The 20,365-nt window shown below is 38.4% G+C and overlaps 1 protein-coding gene across 2 annotated transcripts in view; it reads right to left on the reverse strand.

The window, feature by feature from the left end:
- Window positions 1–96: 96 nt before the first annotated feature.
- Window positions 97–20,365, reverse strand: part of CEP295 (centrosomal protein 295) — a 39,613-nt gene continuing 19,344 nt past the window's right edge. For both annotated transcript variants that reach the window (XM_080566980.1, XM_080566981.1), the window contains exons 16-29: window positions 20,179–20,331; window positions 18,536–18,757; window positions 12,732–12,835; window positions 11,228–11,366; window positions 9,889–10,122; window positions 8,474–8,628; window positions 8,086–8,248; window positions 4,548–5,209; window positions 3,504–3,677; window positions 3,119–3,236; window positions 2,613–2,816; window positions 1,921–2,029; window positions 1,381–1,480; window positions 97–857 (exon numbers count right to left, since the gene is read on the reverse strand). In XM_080566980.1, coding sequence (XP_080423106.1) covers window positions 810–857; window positions 1,381–1,480; window positions 1,921–2,029; window positions 2,613–2,816; window positions 3,119–3,236; window positions 3,504–3,677; window positions 4,548–5,209; window positions 8,086–8,248; window positions 8,474–8,628; window positions 9,889–10,122; window positions 11,228–11,366; window positions 12,732–12,835; window positions 18,536–18,757; window positions 20,179–20,331 — 2,585 coding nt within the window. In that variant the 3' untranslated portion in view covers window positions 97–809. The remainder of the gene's footprint in view (window positions 858–1,380; window positions 1,481–1,920; window positions 2,030–2,612; window positions 2,817–3,118; window positions 3,237–3,503; window positions 3,678–4,547; window positions 5,210–8,085; window positions 8,249–8,473; window positions 8,629–9,888; window positions 10,123–11,227; window positions 11,367–12,731; window positions 12,836–18,535; window positions 18,758–20,178; window positions 20,332–20,365) is intronic.

The following is a 20,365-nucleotide window of genomic DNA, read 5'->3' on the forward strand; positions in this document are numbered from 1 at the left end:
GGTGAAGTTGGCTTGTTTTGTGAGAAAGGAAAAAGAATATTCAGGTATAAGAGGGGAACAGCCCTTTAAAACCACGAGTGTGAAGGTGAGAGTAGAGCCTATACCCTTCAACTGCAAAATTACTACCTCTGATCCCCCCCCATTGCAGCAACACTCCACATCACTTAAATCCAGGGACTGACAAACAAACTATGTTTGGCTTACCCTCTTTATTTAAGGAGGGGGTAGCAGTTTGAAAGCCTCTTCAGCTATAACAGCAGTGATACTGCTTTCTGAAATGAACAAAGCAGTTAACTGTTCTTTAAAAAGAAGCTCAGCAGCTTCTACCCTTCTGAGACTTTAACTTTACTGTCTCTTAACTAGGGCCGGATTTCATGGAGCTACCCAGGTATTCTACCTACTGGTAACAAAATTCAGGCTTGCATTACCAGTTGAGCTTACAATTTGTGATATCCTGGGGCTTAGTTGAGCTTGTAGTGTACTCTAAGATGGGCTAAGAAAACTTGAGGAACTACCTAAAGATGCAGCTTTTCAGAAGGAATCCGTAGGTTGAGGTTTTTTAAAAATAACCTTTATTTTTACACAATTTGTATTACTAGTACAAGCTCTTAGAACCAAAATGCACATCAAGAGACTTACAGCGTTGTCATTCCAGTAAAGTTTGCCACAGGTGAAAAGTAATTAATTGCTGAACTGTTACCTTAGGTATTACACAGACACCATATTTAAATAAGATTTTACTGCTAAGTGCTTGCTCTTCTGAATTGTACCAACCCAGTTAACGGAGAGTGCTCAAAGGCTTCTGCCAGTCAAGGTGTTTTCCCTGTCTTCTTGGCTCGTAACTTCTCTAGCATTTTCTGTAAGTAAAAAAAATGAGACAACAGTGATGTAGCTTAAGTAGTCATACTAAAAATGTAGTAAAGCAAAAAACTGAGGTACGACTTGGGTGTAGGCTGAACAGCGGTAACAGCAGCTGTGTAACTTCTACAGATAGCAGCTCCTGTTACAGGCAAATCCAAACAGGTCCCTTGCCACCTTACCCTCAGGTATTCTCAGCTCAGTAGAAACTGAAGTTACTTGGAACAGCCAAAGCCAATTTCCTTTAGAGAAAAATTTCAGCCCGAAGAGGGGCTCTGAACCTGCAAACACAGTGACTGTCTGCAGGGGCAGTCTTAAGTGTGATATGCCCATAGCAATAGCTATGAAATCTTTAAAAGCTGAGTTACCAAAGGTTAGGTTACAACTCCCCAAAAGCGAAGCTGAAACATTCTGACTCAGTCCGTGTTCTGTTCAGTCACACACTGCACAACTGTCTCTGCTTGGAAGCTCAGTGAAATGAGAACTGACCGGCTCAAGATACCGTATAACAGATTATTTTACCTTCTGAAACTCCTTAGCCTTTTCTCTGTTTTTAGCATAAGTTTCTTGCCTTTTCTTTTCCTCCTTTCTGTTTTTTACTTCTTCAAGTTGATCATAAAGTCTGTCAAAACAATGGGAAAATATTGTCAGGAAGCAAAGTGGCAAAGCAGGAGTAAATTAACATTAAGGAAGTCTGTCTCAATTACTAGAAATTAAGAAAAAACCAGTTTTGACTTCGCTATCCAATAATTGAGGGTCACTTAAAATTCCTCTCCTGCTCCCTGACCTCACAAAAACCCCATTTTGGAGCTGTCAGTGTCCAGCTTTAATTGTGAGCTGCAGCTGAGCAGGCTGCCAGCCCTGATTCTTACAGGAAGCTCTGCAAGGGAATTGCCCCAAGTATACGCCTGCCTCAAACACACTTCACTCCCCTCTCCCAATAGTTTCATGTTAAGCTGTGTTCAGTTAAGGTGCAATTGGAAGACCACAAAGTGCTGTCACAAGACACAGATGAACTACTTCTGCTTGTTTAATCCAAACTTCTTTCTGTTCGTGCGGTACCTTGAGGTACGCTGATGCATTTCCACTTCTCCAGACTTCCTGTCTTCTGGAGAAGATACTTTCACTTCTCCTACTTTCTTCAACTGGTTGACAACTGCACCTTTTTTTCCTTCAAAAGACACGGAAAATGGAGATTTTAATCTAGCTAATACATATATTCATACAAAGCTGCACTGTGCCCCAGCAAAGGCTTACTCAATTTAACAAGTTGACACAAGGCTGACTGGTTGTATGATATCAAGGAACGTCAATGACAGGGTTTTTCAGCACAAGAGTACTCAAAAACACGAGAGGTTTCAAAGACTGAAAGATGGAACTACAGCAAGGAAAAGCTGGAAGAATGGACACAATGGAGATTGAAGTTTTCTGTTGAAATTAAGTCTCTCACTCTGACTCGTTAGGCTACTGCTTCTCAACAGCTGACTTCCAAATCCCTATTAACAGACATCAGAGATGAGTGAGGTCTCTCAATACAGTCGTAAGAGACACCTTATGACCACACATGTATGAAGCAGATAATTAAGGGCCGTTATATCACTGAAGAGGTAGCCAAAGAGTGGGGAAAAAAAATTCCCCACATCCCTGCAGAGCCTGCAAAAGCAAGAGTGAAAGAAATGGGAGAGCTGTTCTTTGGTATTACACAGCGACTAAAGGCGTACCTACTCCTACGTCATGTCCCCAGATAAACATACCAGTGAGAAGAAAAGACTCCTTTTGCCTGCTTAACTTCTCAGACTTTCCTCTTTGAAACTGTCTGGCTTCTGGCTTTTCATTTTTTCTCTCTCTATTTTTGATTTCTTCTACTCTTTCCAGAGATTTCTGAATGAAGCTCTTCTTTCTTTTCAAAAAAGATTCTTGCAAACTTCCTGATGCAGAAGGAAACTCTAGGAGCATCACTGAGAAAGGAAAGGAGAAGACTAAACATTTCTCACGTTCAGCAAAGAACATTATCACCTCTAATAACTCATATGTTTCAATCCATTTCTCATAAAATGCTGACCTTGACTGCTTTGATAAATGGCACGAGGAGAATGACATTGTGAATAATGAACGTTGCAAAATAGGCAGCACTTCAGAGCTACAGGATCTGGTACCTGTAAGCAGTACTGCCAAGACAAATGCTGTAATAATTACTGCATCAAAAGCATCTTAAAGCCTCAAAGCATACCAAAGACCTGAGAAGCTCCTAATTAATTACCTGCGGTCTGATGTGATGGATGCTGTCTGTCATTGGGACTCCGGGCTCTGGAAGAACTGTCAGGCCTTACAAACATGGAATAATCCGCATCTGGAACTAGTGGTAAAAATTCTCTTTCCTGTCTCAAAAAGAAACATTAGTTAAAAATGCATAAAACACACACGTTTGAGTCAAGTAGTAGTACTGCAACACTGACACAGACCAGATAGAAATAAAAGGAGTTCTTTTGCCTTTAGATACAAGAAAAAATCATCAGAAATGGATCTTGACAGTAAGAATCAGAAACTGTGTTTCTAAAAGCATTCAAAAACTTTAAAAATAAATCCAGTAGAGTCCCTTCACCCACTAGATCTCAACTGCAGAATTACAACTAATTAAGACTCACCTCAGTAAAATCATTAAGGTCAGACTTATCCACACGTGCTGGGTTACTGATTTTATCCTCTTCACTTTTTTCTTGGTTCGCATGCTCAACGTCAGATTCCACAACGCTGATGTCATTTGAGCTTATCAGAGTGAGTTCAGGTTCCTCCATAATGCCATGCCCCGACTCAGTTTCCTAGCAAACAGATTACACAAGACCTTAGTGTAAAAGATATAATATATATATATATATATGCATTGTATACATTTAAAAATATATTTTTAATATTAATGTTATAATAAAAAAAACCACTATTTGCAGAAATATCAACAGCTAGTAGCTTGTTCCAAAGATGAGGCTAGTTCAACACGTAGGAAAAAAAATCTGCCCCAAGCACTAAGGAAATAGAGCACCTTGCCTGGGATGTTTGTTAATTGATGCATGCAAACCCTGGAACCTAAATCCAATGTAAAGTACATTTCTTTGCTTGTTTGTTTTCTAAACACTGCTAAATGAAAACAAATAACCCAAAGAACCAAGCAACAAAATCACCTCTTCCACCCCTCAAGTTTAAATTACGTCTGAAAACTACTTACAGCCATGCTTTTTAAAAAATAATAATAAATAAATAAAAACACACCACTTTGTCAAACCTTTTTTTTTTTTTTTTTTTTAAGTTTACTTATGCTTTGGTTAAATTATTTAGCCCCCTTCTTAACTGGGGTAGGGGCTGTTCAGTTAAGGAACTGCCATGTCATGCCAGTGCACATGGTACACCAACTAATGCCATGGGAGATGGAATATATACGCTAGGGCTCCTGCGATGATGCTCATGGGAGATAAAGCTCAATTTAGCTACCGCTGATTACTTCAGTGCTACAATCTGAAAGGGCAAGCAGGAGAGCATAAATCCAGGAAACATGCAAGTCAAACTAGAATCATAAAGTGAACATTTGCCAAGTTATCTGATGTTAAAGGCCTAAAATTGCTTGATTAAAAAAAAAAAGTGAATAAACAAAATACCTGCACAAATTTAAAAAAAAAAAACACATCTGTTTTACTTACCCAGACTGGAATACGACATGAGCTTCCAGGCACAGAACTGGAATGTTTTTCATGTCTTCCCAGGAAAGAAACATTCTGTTGTACAACAGCCTGTAAACGCACGCCTGGGACTTCCAAGCTGGTTTCTCTGGTAATCCTTGAGGATTTCTGTACTTCTGGAAATCCTTGATCCGGCTCCTTTACACCGCTATCGCACTGACAATCCACTGCCACTGCTTTATTTGCTTCATATACATGAAGTAGTTTTTCAGGAAGCTTCACGTACTTCCTATCAAATGCCTCGACAGGTAATTTTTCAGAAGACAGAGTCTCTTGCCTGAATGTTACACTCTCTCTGAATAAGTGTTGAGGGGAAGTTTCTTCCACTGGGACAGGTGTGGTATTTAGCTGATAAAATGACTTTTGCTCTTCCAGTGAGCTCAGACTTTCATTTCGCGTCTCTTCCATTGAACACTGCAGACTAACACACTCCATGTTTCTTGCCAGTTCTTCATACTCTCTGGCAGATGAAATACAGTTCTCATTGCCTCGTGTTTTAATCCCAGGGTTTTGTCCAAAAGACTTCTCTAACATTACGTTACGGTCCTCTGGCTGATCAGCATTCTGACTGAGATCGCTCAGAGAAGATTCTGCTCGCAGTGGGTGGAAAGATTCATCTGAACCTGTTTCAAAAAGTTAGAGTCGGAATTCTATCTTAACGCAACACAATTTCGGCTTTAAAAAAATCCCTCCATAACAGGACTGTTGAGGAATGTGCAACTCTGCTCAAGTTTAGTAAAATATGATACCATTAACATTGCTTGATTCATTCAACTTTGACTCCTTTTGATTTGTTTTTTATATATGATTCATTTTGTACACAAAAAGAAACAACATTTTTTGTTGCTTATTACAACATGTTTAGGGATAGCCTTCACAATGCTGCTGACATAACTGCATTGTAAGTCACTAGATTTGTATTTGTATCTATTTATACACTGCAAATAGCAGTCCTCTGAGTTTCTTTTGAACCCCCAGCAAAATCTCAAAAGCAGGAAGAAAGTGATCAGAAACATCATTACTTGGGCAGAAACTCTTCATAGCAGAAGACAACATCCAAACTGGAACACTGACAGCTGTTCATTTAGGTCAGCTAGCTGGAAGAAACTCTTCCCTCAGAGGGTGGTGAGGCCCTGGCACAGGCTGCCCAGAGAAGCTGTGGATGCCCCATCCCTGGAGGTGTTCAAGGCCAGGCTGGATGGGGCTTTGGGCAACCTGGGCTGGTGGGAGGTGTCCCTGCCCATGGCAGGGGGGTGGAGCTGGGTGGGCTTTAAGGTCCCTTCCAGCCCAAACCATTCTGTGACTCCTAAAAGCTACAGTATTGTACCCTAAATTATCTTTCCCTTAGATTCTAAATGTACAAACCAAGATTACTTTTTTTTCCAGAAGAAGCTAGGAAAGGAGAAAAATTGGGTGTAAGTATTTTAATTACTGGGAAGGCATTTCAGTACTACAGCATCTAGCAAACAAACAAGGTTTCTTTAAATACATACATATATTTTTAATATGCCTCTGACATAAGATTGATAAAATCAGTTACACAGACTCCAGCATCACATTATTAATTTTTTTTTAGTGGTAGTGGTTTTTTGGTTTGTTTTTTATATTGATAGCAATATATCATCTAAATCTTTAAGTGTTTCTGTTAAAGAAATTTTTGTTTTGTTTAACAAGATATCTGGTTTTATATGCATAAGGAATACTGTCTCCAGATAAATAGCAATTATTAAAAATCTTGAAAGAGACTACAGGGAGGGAGGAATTACACTGTAATATCAGCCATCGCTAGAAAATTCTCCAGATGATGGAACTAAATATCAACCTACCTCAAACTGACAACCTGAATTAGTTCTTGATTTCTCATCCTGTTATTTGTATTTTGTTTGCTTGTTTTTAATTATTTTTTTATTTTAAAGCCCAAGCATAATTGGTTTGGGATCATAAAAAGAAAACTTAAAAGAGATGAGGAAATATAAGAGAGAAGTTTAAAGCACAAAGATTGTTTCTATGAGCAATTTAGAAAGTGAATGTTACAGCTAGCAGGAGTTTGCTAAATCCCCTTTGCTGTCACCAGAGGTAGTCTCACGGTGTAAGCCTTTTCTGGCATTTTCTTTTGCACTCGTACCTGCTATCAAAAGTGAAAGAAGCATAATAAAACCTAGCACGGTTGCTTGCAGCTTTAAACATGACCAGTATGTGTTTCCCAAAATTATGTGGATATATATGCAAATAACCAGGAACATTTATGTTATTCATACATCCACTACATAAATACTGTGTTACTTTTACTGTTATTGATCAGTTTCTATTAAAGCACCATTGTGCTGAAACACCTGGTTCTTGGTGACTTAGAACTTCAGAAATACTTATGTTACTGCTCACTGTGTTTGGAATTTCAGATCAGTTCTTTCTTTAGAATATGTTACAGATTAAGTTTATCATTTATAATGTTTATAATTTATAATTTATTAAGTTTATAATTTTAATATATTGTTTATTATAATTTATTAAGTTTATTTATAATTTAAGTTTATAATTTTAATAATTCAACTGCAGAACGTTAACAAAAAAACTTTTCCAGTTATGAGCTGCTGTTAGCTTAGTGTTGCTGTAGAATCATAAGCTTTTAATCTACTAATTATTACATTGTCATCTGAAAGTTTATTCCTTTCTCTCTTCCTTCATTCTGAAGGTAGATAAGGCAATTTATAATCAGAACAAATTTCACATGCAGTACACAGTGACTGTTGGTGCAACTCAACAGTGCAAGAGGAAAGTCCGACGGTTTCTTGAAGGACACAGTGTATAAAAGAGAAATAAGGTTACAGAAATTCTAACACATGCCTCAAAAATCAAAGTTTCATAAATTGAATTATTTCCTCAAATGTACAAAATGAGGGATGTATGCATGAACCAATTTTTCAAAAAACTAATTAAACTATTGGTTTCAGCCAGCACTGATACTTGTTCACTAACATCCTAATTACCACACACATCATGGTTTTGGCTGGGATAGAGTTAATTTTCTTGCTACTAGCTGGTATGGTGCTGTGTTTTGGATTTTTGATGACAATAGCAGTGATAACACACCGATGTTTAGCTGTCCCAGAGCAGTGCTCACACGGAGCCAAGGGCTGTTCAGCTCCTGGTGCTGCCAGCGAGGTACTTGGGGGTGCACAAGGAGCTGGGAGGGGACACAGCCAGGAGCTGACCCAGACTGGCCAAAGGGATGTCCCACACTGTGTGGTGTCATGCTCCGCAATAAAGGCTGAGGTAAAGGAGGAGGAGGGGAATGTTCGGAGTAATGGTGTTTGTAACAAGATATCTGTTAGAGTATATGAATATCAGGGTCTGCTTCTGTATTTAAGTAGCAACTGTTGATTTAGAAGGGAAGAGTTCATTTCCAGTTTCAACCCAGCAAACCAACTTTAAGGATTGGTAATTCCATACTAAAGATGGTTTGATTTTGTAAGCATAGATCAGACTACATTGTACATACCCAGAATACCATTTTCTTTAAAAGACTCTTCTTCTGATGTAATGGTGTCAGGCTTGTTTGTTTCAAGACTAGAAGGCAGACTGCCTCTTTGTATATTCAGACTGGAGTTTCGCCCATCTAGAAATGCAGACATGTCTTGACTTTCTGTTGAAAATGTTGAAGTCTAGTGGCAGAAAAAATCCCAATTAAGATTTCATTTTCTCAGGAATATGAAGGATAAAAAGTCAACTGAAATTTTTGCTTTTTAGATCACATTGCTCCTTGCTAACAGCAAAAATGCCTCCAGTTCTACATATATCAAAATCTTTTTTCATATAAACAGAACACAGTATAAGGATTACACGTTTCAATCTTACATAAATTTTAAGCCAGAGTTTTTCTGTAGTACCTTCCTAAATTCTCTGTTGTCTTGGGAAATCTTGTATTGAGAAATGGATGATGAAATATCAAAGTCAAGACTTGGTTCCAAAGGCTGAAAGAGCTGATGACGGGAGTTAGGAAAATGCCTCTCCATTTCAGGAAAATCAAGCTCAGCTGCCAGAGCTATAAGAGAAGAGGTTATTTTTCAGATGGAATAAGTAGAGCACACAGAATTCTGCAGGCATACAAATAGTAGTTTGTAAAAAAAAATAAATAAATAAAAATTACAACATCCAACTCTTACAACGCAGGTACAAACAGCAGCAAGAAAGTGATGGTTTTATTTTACTTTTAAATGAAAATCTACAGTCAAGAAGCTCTCTGTTAAGTACTTGCAAGACTGCGTAAGAAGCACTGTATCCTATTTAGGGCTTCCCAGTATGAAAAGTACACACTGACACAATGGAGCAAGTCCAGCGAGGAGACTTAACGGTGATTAGAGGAAGGATGAAGCACATGATGTTTGAAGAGAAGCTTAAAAACTGGGTTTGTTCAGTTTTACAAAAAGGCTTCAGTGTGGGAAAAGAGGTGAGGAACAGACATCTCTGGCATCTACAACATCCTAAAAGAAAGTAAAGAGAAGATGCAGTCATGCTCTTCTTGAACATGCCCAGTGACAGAAGAAAAGATAATTGACAAAAGATGGAACACAGGAAATTCTGGTTAGATACAAAGAAAAAAAGTCCCAGTGAAGGTTGTTAAGCAAGTTGCCTGGGTGGTATGGAATCTCTGCCGCTGGAGATAATCAGAACTTGGCTCAAAAAGGCCTTAAGCAACCTGGCATAAATTGGCTCTGCTTTGAGCAGGAAGGAGAATTTGGATCACAAGTAGAAGTCCCTTCTTTAGATGAATCTAAAGTTCTATGATTCCACGTTTCCAAAGACACTGCAGAAGGAAGTAGTTCAAATTAAAACACTGGAGTTATCGCCACGACAGCTAATAAAGATGTTTTATTTTCATGAATCATTAAACGTGCACTTAGCACAGAACTGTGCACAGAGGAGAGCACAGACCTTCTGGCAGCCTGTTAATCGGTGTTTCATTCAGATAGGGTTGATAGTTGGTAAGTATTATATATTGTTATCTGTTCTGAATCCCTTAATACAGAGTTATAGATACACAAGCAATAAGATCAGCACAGACAACAGAAACAGTCTAGCCATAGTAGCAGGAAGCTGCACAGAATATGATCAGATGTCTGATCAGATTATCTTTTTGTTGCGCTATACTATGCAGACATATACATAAAGCAAAGGATGACGAACATCTTTAAAGCAGTTAGAACACACTGACAATAAAATATAAGCTGAATATAATGCAGAAATGCATAACCCTCATTCCGTATGACAGTGTAACACATAAATGCTTTAAAATCGCAGGTACCTTGGAAATGCACATTGTTCTCTGATGAAGACTTCAAATCTCCACCACATTTCTCCAAGATCTGCTGAATCTCACTGTCCTTATAAAGGTACACTTCCCCTTCTGACAACCAGGTTTCAGGTGCTCTTGACAGATTCTCTTGCCTCTGCGGCGAGATAAAAGGCAGCAAGGAGCTCCAAGGGCAGCTTGCTGGTTTTTTCAAAATTCGGTCTTCCGTACTGTCAGAAGACAATCCTGAAATAAGAAGCTCGGTGTTCACACGGTTTTTCATATAAGCCACTCACATGAACTCACCTGAAAACACACTGCTTAATACCCTGAAATACCCTTAACATCTGGATTCTTGGTGGTTTTTTTTTAGTTTTGTGGTTTTTTGTAAGCTGTCTCCAATCAATACTGACACCTTATATTTTACAACTAAAAACAATAGGAAAGAAAGGCTGCAAGCAAATGATCTTAGAGTTTGAGCTTTACATAAGGAAGACACAATTTGATGCAAGTTACAAAGTTTGTTACTCAAAATGCCACTTACACATTCAGAAGATTGGAGTTAAAATAGAGCCAGCCTGAGACTTCAGTGGCTCAAGAAGTAATCTTCAAGGACTGGTTTATGAACATGGAATAACTCATACACATATATGGGTACAAATGAGATCAGATACAATTCAGATTAAGACAATATTAAGCCTTAAAGTGAATAAATCTACAGGTCACTACATAATCACTTTCCAACCCACCTTCCATGTTCACAGGTGATAAAGCCAGTATAGAGAGGAATGACTATACATTATAAAGATCTAATTTTTAATTTTATACAATGCTAACTTAAGATCAAGAGGCAGCCTGCAAGCAAAAAAGGAAACAAACACACTTCCAAGTCAACGTGGCATCAAAAGTGGCATTTTTACAAGATATTGGAAATTACTACGGTAACACTTTGGTGCAACAAGATATTGACACAATTCTCCTAACAGCAGGACAACTCTAAAAATTGAACGTATATACTGATTGGAAAACTTCCATCAGTGTATTGTTTGGGGATCATATTTTCTAAAAATTGTGCCACCTGAAAATTGTTAGTGTTACAGTTGCTTATTAAAATATCCTTTGCCAAACCTGATGTGTTACAAGGCTAAATTACAAGTTTAAAAAGCTCACAAGCACAGAATGTGTATATTCCAGTTATACTCTAAAACATGTATTGACAATTCCTAAGTGAAGTTCCATATTAACCTTTTTCAGACAGATTTATGTCCAGTCAGCCAGATCCATTCTGCTATAGAATAAGGGAGAGAACACAATTTTTCATTTACAAAAATAACAAAACCCCAACACTTACCAGTGTCAATAGGGCTGGCATCCAACGTTTCGCTAGTCAAAAAGCTTCCAGTGGAAACTGTTGAAGATAAATCACAGGGTATCGCTTTCATGAAAGCCTCTGAACCCAAATCTGGGGACGCTACCTTAGAAAGCACTTCCTAGGAGGAAGTAACATATCTGTTACCTTGTATTCAGACACTATTTGAAACTTTAAAACCACAGCTTTTATTCTGAGCTCAGTTCAAGTGTAGAAGCCTTCATTTTTGGCAGTCAGGCAAAATAGGAACTCATCATTGCTCAGCACGCAACATTCACAGCCCAGCTCCCAGACCCAAATGCCCCCAGCAGCCCCCTCCCCCCAACACACACACACGCACACACACCCACACACACCAAGCCTCTCAGAACTGTCTACAAATCATTACACCTGGAAGATTATTTTATCTCCTGGTGGTCAGATTTGGCTATTTCTCATCACAGACCTACTTCAGTGGAATTGTAGATCTCAGAGGAACATAAATGAAACACATGAAAAAGTCAGGAATTTTACCAGCACCTTCAAGTCTGTGCCTTCTGAATATAGGGGAGTGACTTAACAGTTTAATTCTAGTTTTACACCTAAATATACAAAGTATTCTAAAATATTGTCTTCCTTAATTTTGAAGAAAGCTCTACAGTCACAGAATAGGGAATGAGGGTACTTCCAAATTTTGAAGGTTTGAAGGATGAGATGTTAACATTTTATTTCTCCCAAACTTTGAATTAAAACATACATTAAGACAGAAAACTAGGAAACCCATTCCCTCCATTGTTTTCACTTATATTAAGTATTTATATAAGGCAGTGTGTATACACAGATGTACACACACACACAAATATACATACTGTCTGCATAAATGTTTCCATACATCTATAAACAAACAGTAATTTTTAAATAGTGGTTTTGTCCACTGACAAAACAGCAGGATCTTTGGATAAAGAAAAGCAGTGGGTATCATTGACATTGATTTCGCAAAGGCCTTTGACAGTCTCTCTAAAAATTCTTGTATCTGAGCTTGGATGCTACAATCTGGATGGACGGCCAGCCAGACAGGCAGAAAACTGGTTGGCTGACCAGGCTCAGAGGACAGGGATTAGTGGGTGACACTCCCCCTGCAAGTGGGGAAGAAGGGGAGCATGACTGGGGTCTAACCTGGGACCTGCCCTGTTGAACACCTTCGGCAAGGAGACCCAGAAGAGGAGACAGCTTAGAATGGAATCACAGAATGGCTCGGCTTGGAAGGGACCGTAAAGCCCACCCAGCTCCACCCCCCTGCCATGGGCAGGGACACCTCCCACCACACCAGGTTGCCCAAAGCCCCATCCAGCCTGGCCTTGAGCACCTCCAGGGATGGGGCATCCACAGCTTCTCTGGGCAGCCTGTGCCAGGGCCTTACCACCCATTCTGCACATCATCTTAGCATTCCAGCTAAACCCATCACAAAGAGTAAATTATGTTACACAGTTACTTTGCTATGACTAACCGCATGAATGCTTCTGAACGATGGTCCAGAACGTGGTGTGCTCTCTCCAACTTCAACAGCAGGAACTGGTGAATCTTGAGCTGTAAGAGAATCTTGGGACTGAGCTGAACAAAATGTAATAGAAGCAAGAAGGAATAGAAAGCAGTTGTTAGTGTTGGTTTGTTTTTGTTTTTTAACACCAGATGGCAGTAATACTCTACGGCGGCTGTCCTCACTGTTAGGCACTGATTTTTGCCCATTCTTACTTCTTTCGTCTCACTTACATTATACTTTCTGTTCCACTGTACCACAATTTCTGATTAGCATGACTGATCTCTGTAGACCATGCCTGAAGAGCTAAAAATTCATGCTTTGGCTTTGCAGAATGAAATACGTCTTTGGTAGTGTTCCTACAACCATTTCATTGGGGTGGAGGAATCCTTCTGCCCTCTACCACGACAATGATTACAAAGCAAAGCAGACCATAGAAATCAGAGACTACGAATTACCTAACTAACTTTTTATTACCTTTTTAAAATTACCTAACTTTTGGTGCAGTCCAGGATACGGTTCGCTTTCTGGGCTGCAAGCACACATTGCTGGCTCACGTTGAGCTTCTCATCCACCAACACCCCCAGGCCCTTTTCCTCAGGGCTGCTCTCAATCCGTTAGGTCTGCTCTCACTTTTTCAAGGAAATGTGTTAAATATCCAACAGAAATTTAACTCAAACTGGGGAAGTTAAGTTCACACGTTTTCTCCAGTTCTACTAGGGCTGCTAATGACAGTGACATTTCAAATTTCTGGCATCTGCAAGGCTCTATCCTTAGGTAGATCTCATAACATTGCGACTTCTAACATTAATGTGTCCCTTGTATGAACTGAAACTCCATTTCTTACTAGAAGATGGAACCCAGATGTTCTGGTTTTCCTACTACACAAAGCGGAAGAAGTTTCCTCTGTGAAACAACGTCAGTGGAATAAGATACTTAAGTATTGCATTAATTATTGAAGTCAGCATCAAACATTTTGAAACTCCTTCTAGGAAAGAAAGAGGAAAAAATAATAATCCAAGGCTTCCTCTAGCCACTGTCACCCAGTTACACTGCTAGGAGGAAGTACAAGAAACGAAAGGAAATAACATCTAAAATATACTTATTGAATTAAAAGAGACATTAATCTATTCTTAATTCATTTACTATGTTACTATTTTAAATGCTAGATGACAGATCTCAAAATAAAGGGGAAAACAGTTCTCAGAAGGACCTCCCTCTCCAGTTCTCCAAAGTTTCTAGTAAGCTTGATCCTGATCATTCATGGCATTTTGATCAGAAACTGAACAGAGCCACTGGCAAAAGAATTTGCAAGTAACAAAGACTGGAAGAATGACAAACACAGTAGCACTGCAACTGTAAAAGTTATCTCGGCTTTATACAAATCTGGGTCTGTTAACGCTGTTGCAGTACAGGTAAAACTGTAAGTCAAGTGCATGACAAAAGTCTTCAGGTTCATGGTAAATATAACTTAAAATTTGAGTAGGACAAGGTGGCAGCGAGCTCCTTGGCTGCCAGTCATGTAATCCAGTCCAGATACAGTGCACAAGTCTGCTGTTCTTCTTGGGACCGTAATATAGGAGGCGGATGACCGTGAGAATAACCAAGGCCTTGAAAAAAATGTCCTTTCATCTAAACCTCAAAGAACGTTGTAACAAGAAGCAGTGGCAAGAAATGGCTGTAGGACATATGGGAGCTGGAAATAGACTGCTTATTTTAGAATAATTAAATGCTGAAACAAGCTACCGTGGAGGGCACTGAATTCTTTTTTCTGATATCTTTACATCAAGATTCGATAGTTCTCTGAAATAAATGCTTTATTTTATAAAGCCTATCAGAGTGACAGGCAGTAATTTAGGATACATATGAGAGGAGATTCAAGTATCTGATACTCTTTTATATAAATTCTATTAAAAGCCATTCGGCAAACGTTTTATTCCTATACTGCAATAACTGCGTTGTTCTGTGATATAAATACAAGGGACAAACAGCAGCAATTCCGTGCTATAAACCAAATTAATTACTGATTTCAGAGTTAAAAATACAACATGCTCATATCTCATGTCTTTATTACAGTAATATCCTTAAAAACTGTACTTGGTGGCTCACAAAGAGGGGCTTTTTTTAATTCTTTTCCCCTCCCTCCAAAATAATAGTGCAAGGCTCTTGTTCCTCACAGCTTCCTGACATCTACATAGGACTTTCACGTTTCAACCTCCCGGCCACCACAGTGTTTAAAATGTGTTTAAAAAATGAGGCTGTAATACCCAGAATGCAATTTATTCAACTGAAATTGCAGTAAAATAGTAACAGCAATAATTTTATGGTGCAATTGAAAGGCGTAAGACTGAGCGACAAATCATTTGTGAAGACAATGAAAAACAGGGACCGGTCCAAACCCAACCACAGGGGGAAGAAAGTTGTACTCCACACTAGTTTGCTAAATTGGTGATGGATAAAACAACCTGTTGCAATAATGAATTATGGACAAATATTTGGGATTATTAAAAATAAATTGAAGTCTTAGGTTACACAAAAAATAATCATGGAATAACATCTCTGTTTAGGGTGGCATTACATGAAAGTAATTGCATCTGGAACGCTGCTCAAGGAGACTCAAAGCCCAAGGTGAGTAAATAGAAAGGTTTGTTTACAGGCCGGTAAGGAGAACTGTGAAAAAGCTGTATGCATCAAGTCTAGTCACTATTTCCAAGATGATTTCCCTAAGGAAATAAGGTTTATGCAACCAAAATGTCTCATCTGTAGGATTACTCTGCAATTCCCTATTAACAATTTACGTTCTGTTAGCTCATTTTAACCGAACTGAAGAATTCTCAAATATGTTCAGTTTCTAACTCATCTTGTGAGACATCAGTGGCATGGTAAGAGAGAGCAATCTGAATCAGTGCCACCAGCGAGGCAAATCCTGCAACATCACTCTAACATTACCTGTCCCCTCTGCCCGCTAACCGGCTGACCAGTTTGTGTAGCACTTGTGACCGCTCAGTATGGATTTATGGATTTTTCAGCAGGGATTTAGGGACTCATCCTTCCTTAACCAAAAGTAGTCCTCGAGACCACCTTTACATCCAGATCTGTCTGCATCTAAATTGGAGGGGGTTCTTTTTTCCTTCTTGTAACAATTGGAGGAGAGAAATAAGGATAGTTAGGGAAATCCCAAAAAAAAGAATATGCCTGTCACCCAATGACAAACCTCATATCAAATGAAACACCTTTATTGATAAAGTATCTAAATAAGTTTACCAAGTTCATCTTTTTCAGAACCTGTATGACTTTGACCTTTCTACCTCTAATGCTTTACTTTGAAAAAGCAAGTGAATAGTGATTAATAGGATCTGTGCACATCTGGTAGTCCTATAATTACAAAGCAGTACAACTTGCAAGTTGTAAAGCTATACATTAAAGCTAGAAACCACCACGAATCTCTCTTTAAAGGGTAAGGTCAAGATCGCACACAGAAAGCACTCACTTGCTCTTATCTTTAGAGAGACAATTATGTCTCTTGAAAACGTGCTGAATTTTTGGGTAGACCTCTGTGGTGCCAGGAGTTGGACTCGATGATCCCTGTGGGTCCCTTCCAACTCAGGATATTCTATGAAAACATGGGACAACTGCAAACACGATCTAGTTAGAATCAAGTAGAAAAATGAAATCACAGCTACCATCATAAGTTGCAACTTCAAAAGCACCCTAACTTTCTATCTTTAAAAACTTTAAGAAAAACTAGATTTTCTTTATGAAAATACTGTACCGGTTACTCCAAGTGCCGTTAAGTGCTTTACAGACTTCAAATTACAAAGAAGATATTGTTGACAGCTTGGGTTGTTTGTTGAACTGCTCAAGAGGACAATGCTCCTAAATACATAATCACATAAAGCTTTGCTTTTCTGTATAAATATGGATGTTCACATGGTGGTTTCCTAATCCTCTTACATAAACCATTACACTGTTCATATATAATGCTATGTAAAAAGACTACAGTATGGTATTTTTTGTTAATTTGGAAACTGGTGATTGAGCAATACTTCTAAAACTTACTCAGAAAATCTTGTCTCCAAATACTGTTAAAACCCAAATTCTTTGGCGATAATTTAAATATACATTTCAAAAGGACTATTCTGAGAATTAAAGGAAGCAATTGAAAGGAAGTGAGCTAACGTACTTAGGTGTACTGATTTAAAGCAAGTTCAATTCCTATTAAGTCTTGATTGAAAAGGATGTCTCGGCACAAACTAAGTTAAAAGTTAAGATTTGGGGCAGCAGTGAAAACTCTAGCAAAAAACAAGAGGTGCATACCACAGAGCTGTGTTGCTCATAAAGACGTACATATGGCAGCGAAGTCGCTGAAAACAACCCATTAGCAGCTCTAATAATGTATTTAGTTTGGATGGATGCTGAAAATTAACGGACAATGAGGTGCTGTCATCCCATATTAAACTTCACATTGCTCAAGTAAGTGTTTCACAAACTTTGAATAAGAGTTCACAGCAAGTCAAGCGTGCCATTTTTCAATCGGAATTACAACAAACTGCATTTCAACCTGCAGAAATTTGAAGAGATGCAAATGCAGTGCAACTGGAAGTACTGGAGCCTTTGAGTTAGCTCTTCCAAGACTAAAGAGACGAGCTGAATTTCTTACAGGCAGGGAAAAACTGTAGGATTTAAACCCCTTGGCATCCACTTGTTAGTCCAAGTGCTTGAAGAACTTCATAGAAACCTGCTTTACTTGTTTGCCTAAGACCAGTTACCTCTGTCCTTTTATAAGGCAGCTAAGCTACCCATAACGTGCTTAGCAGGTTTCAACAACCCTGTAATAACATTATTTTGAACATCCACAACTTGCTTTATTTGTGGTACCCAAAACAACTGCTATTTATTTACGGAATCATAGTAACTTTGTTATCCATGGACACAGACCAGTCTCAACAGTGTAGTTTCTAATAAAAGCTCTTCAGAGATTAACAGAAAATAGCAGAACTAAGGTAATCCTTACATCATTGCATTATTTTTCTCTCCATCGTTGCTACCAGCTGTTTCTTTCAAGGTTGTTTCTTTAAGCTATTGGTTACACTCAGCCTTCTATAGTTTGTCTCAACTAAATTTCCGAGCAATTCCTTACAGAAAGAGAACTTTCTGTGGATGTCTGTGTCAGTATATTAACAATTCAGAGTTCTCTTTAAACATTAATTTCCGTTGTGTCTCTAAAGGAATCACTGGGTACTGACTCAGGCCCACCACTGCGCTTGCTCAAAATAGGTTCCCACCCGGTGAAGCTGCCCACCTGAGCACCCTACAAACACTCTGGCAGAAGGTACCTCCCTCAGGAGAGAAACAACAGCTTCTGCAGTTTTCTCTAGCAGTTGGCTCCCTATGCATGCATGAGATTCTGATGGAAAAGGCAGAGCAATCAGGTGATACAAAAGAGGCTTCTTTACAGACAGCTCCACAGGTTACAGATTCGAAGCACATGCGTAGGATGAAAAACTCTTGACTAGCACTGCAGATCACTATAGCATGAACACAGGTTACTAGAATGGTAGTGGATCACAAGAAAAAAAATTAAACCCCAAAATTCAGTCCTTCTAAGACAGACACTTATTGAAATTCCATTCTTTACACTTGAAATTAAACTGTATTTAAATAACACTGAATATTCTATAACAAGTCAGGTTACATGGTACATACGTAGCAGTAAGATTAGCAGTGCAGAATGGTACTCACGCAGTTCCTCAAAAGGATGAGCATCTCCTCACCTGAACCGCAGGAATTTTCAGCACTCATCAGCAACAGCTCTTGTAGTAACCCGGACTGTTTCCTTTGCCTTGGACTTTCACTAGAAATGTGTTCCTCATAGTTTGTTGTGCTCCCAGGTGACCTGCCATCCTTCCGAAGAGCAGGACTGTAACATTTCACATATGCAAACTCCCCAACAGTTGAAGTGGAAGAAGATTCTCCACCAACAGAATCTGTTTTACCTGAATTTAAAGCACTGAATCAGTTTAGATATAGTTATGCAACACAAATTCTCTGCTCTGGATTAAGATCTCCTTTCTCCCCAACCCTTTCACCCCACCAACAGCCCCTTTTGGCCACCCAATCCAATTAAAAAACTCAAGTTCAATTTGTTATTATCTAACACAACTAACAAATAATAATGGCATAAATCACCTGTGGATCAGAAGGGGATTTACACAGCATGTAAGCATTCCCTACTCTAATATTTTACTGGATAATATTTCAGAAGCATTTTTAGGTATGTATTTTGATATTTTTTTAAATGAAATAGTGTAGTACTAAGTCAAGTGCTTTTAAGAATATAAACATATTCTTCAATCAAACCCTTCACCAACAGAAATTTGTTACCTAATCAAGACACCAAATTGGCCCAACAAGAATTATTCTGCATAAACTGATGCTAACATTAATTACTTTTCTTTAATTAAAAAATGTCCCATATCAGCTGTTTCATTATTTTGCTCAAGATCAACGCCAGTCTGACAGGTCTGTAATTACTTGGATTGTTCTGCTTTGCTCTTTTAGAAACACTAGCACAATATTAAAGCTTTGTAAAATATTCATTAGATTTTAGCTGCAAAGAAACTTGGGTGAATTGAGGTGTGGAGGGGTAAGAATTAAATGTTTGCATCTAGAAAACGTCAGTTTGTTGTACCTGTTACTTACTGTTCCTTACAAAGAATTACTAAGTACTGCACACAAATGGTAACAGAAACCAGTAACTGCTTTGTGGAGTTGTTCTGAAATTGTTACAGTGTTCTGTAATTGAAAACATTAAAGAGCTAATATAAAAATTCTGTAGAAACTAGATACTAGCTCCTTGTTTTAAAGACTTCACTCATTCTGGCTATGCTCCAAAGCTAAACTTTTAAACACCCTTCCATAAGCTCTGATGGTTCTTTTTGCAGTTAACTGATACGTTCACATCTGATTAAACCCTCAGAGAAAACAAGGTAGGAATAGCTACATAAGACTTTATTCTGCATTCAATCTAGTATCTTTGATATGAAAGGAATTTTTAACATAGACCCTGCAAATTTTATCATATGCCCAACAGAAAAATCAACAGGAAACTTCAGTCCCGGAATTACAGTGTATTTTCTTTTCTCACTGGATTTTTATTTTGGATATATTTTTCTAGTCAGACCTTGATAGGATAAGTTTTTCTCAACAATAGCTCCCTAGGATGGTGTACAAATTATACTTTAGGGCAACAGTATCAGCTATTATTTTACAATCAATCAGCTCAAAGGCTTCAGAAAAGATTCATTTCCTCCAATCTATATTTCTTAGAATCATTTGTCATATATACATGTGTATATACATATATGTGTGTGTGTATATACAATATATTTTATCAAATATATACAATATATTTTACCTGCAAAAGAAATGTTGCAACTCCTCGGTGTGTCTACCTCTGGAATAACACTGAGTTCATGCTGTTCCAAGTCAAGCCCTAACTTGACTTTTGTCACGGGTGGTTTGGAAGATCTCCACTTCTGCTCTCTATGTAGAACTTTCTCAGGCTGTTCTGCAAGATAAAGTTCTGTGGATTAAAATCCCCT

The sequence above is a fragment of the Anser brachyrhynchus genome, assembly GCF_964034855.1.
Source record: "Anser brachyrhynchus genome assembly, chromosome: 1".
Classification (NCBI taxonomy): domain Eukaryota; kingdom Metazoa; phylum Chordata; class Aves; order Anseriformes; family Anatidae; genus Anser; species Anser brachyrhynchus.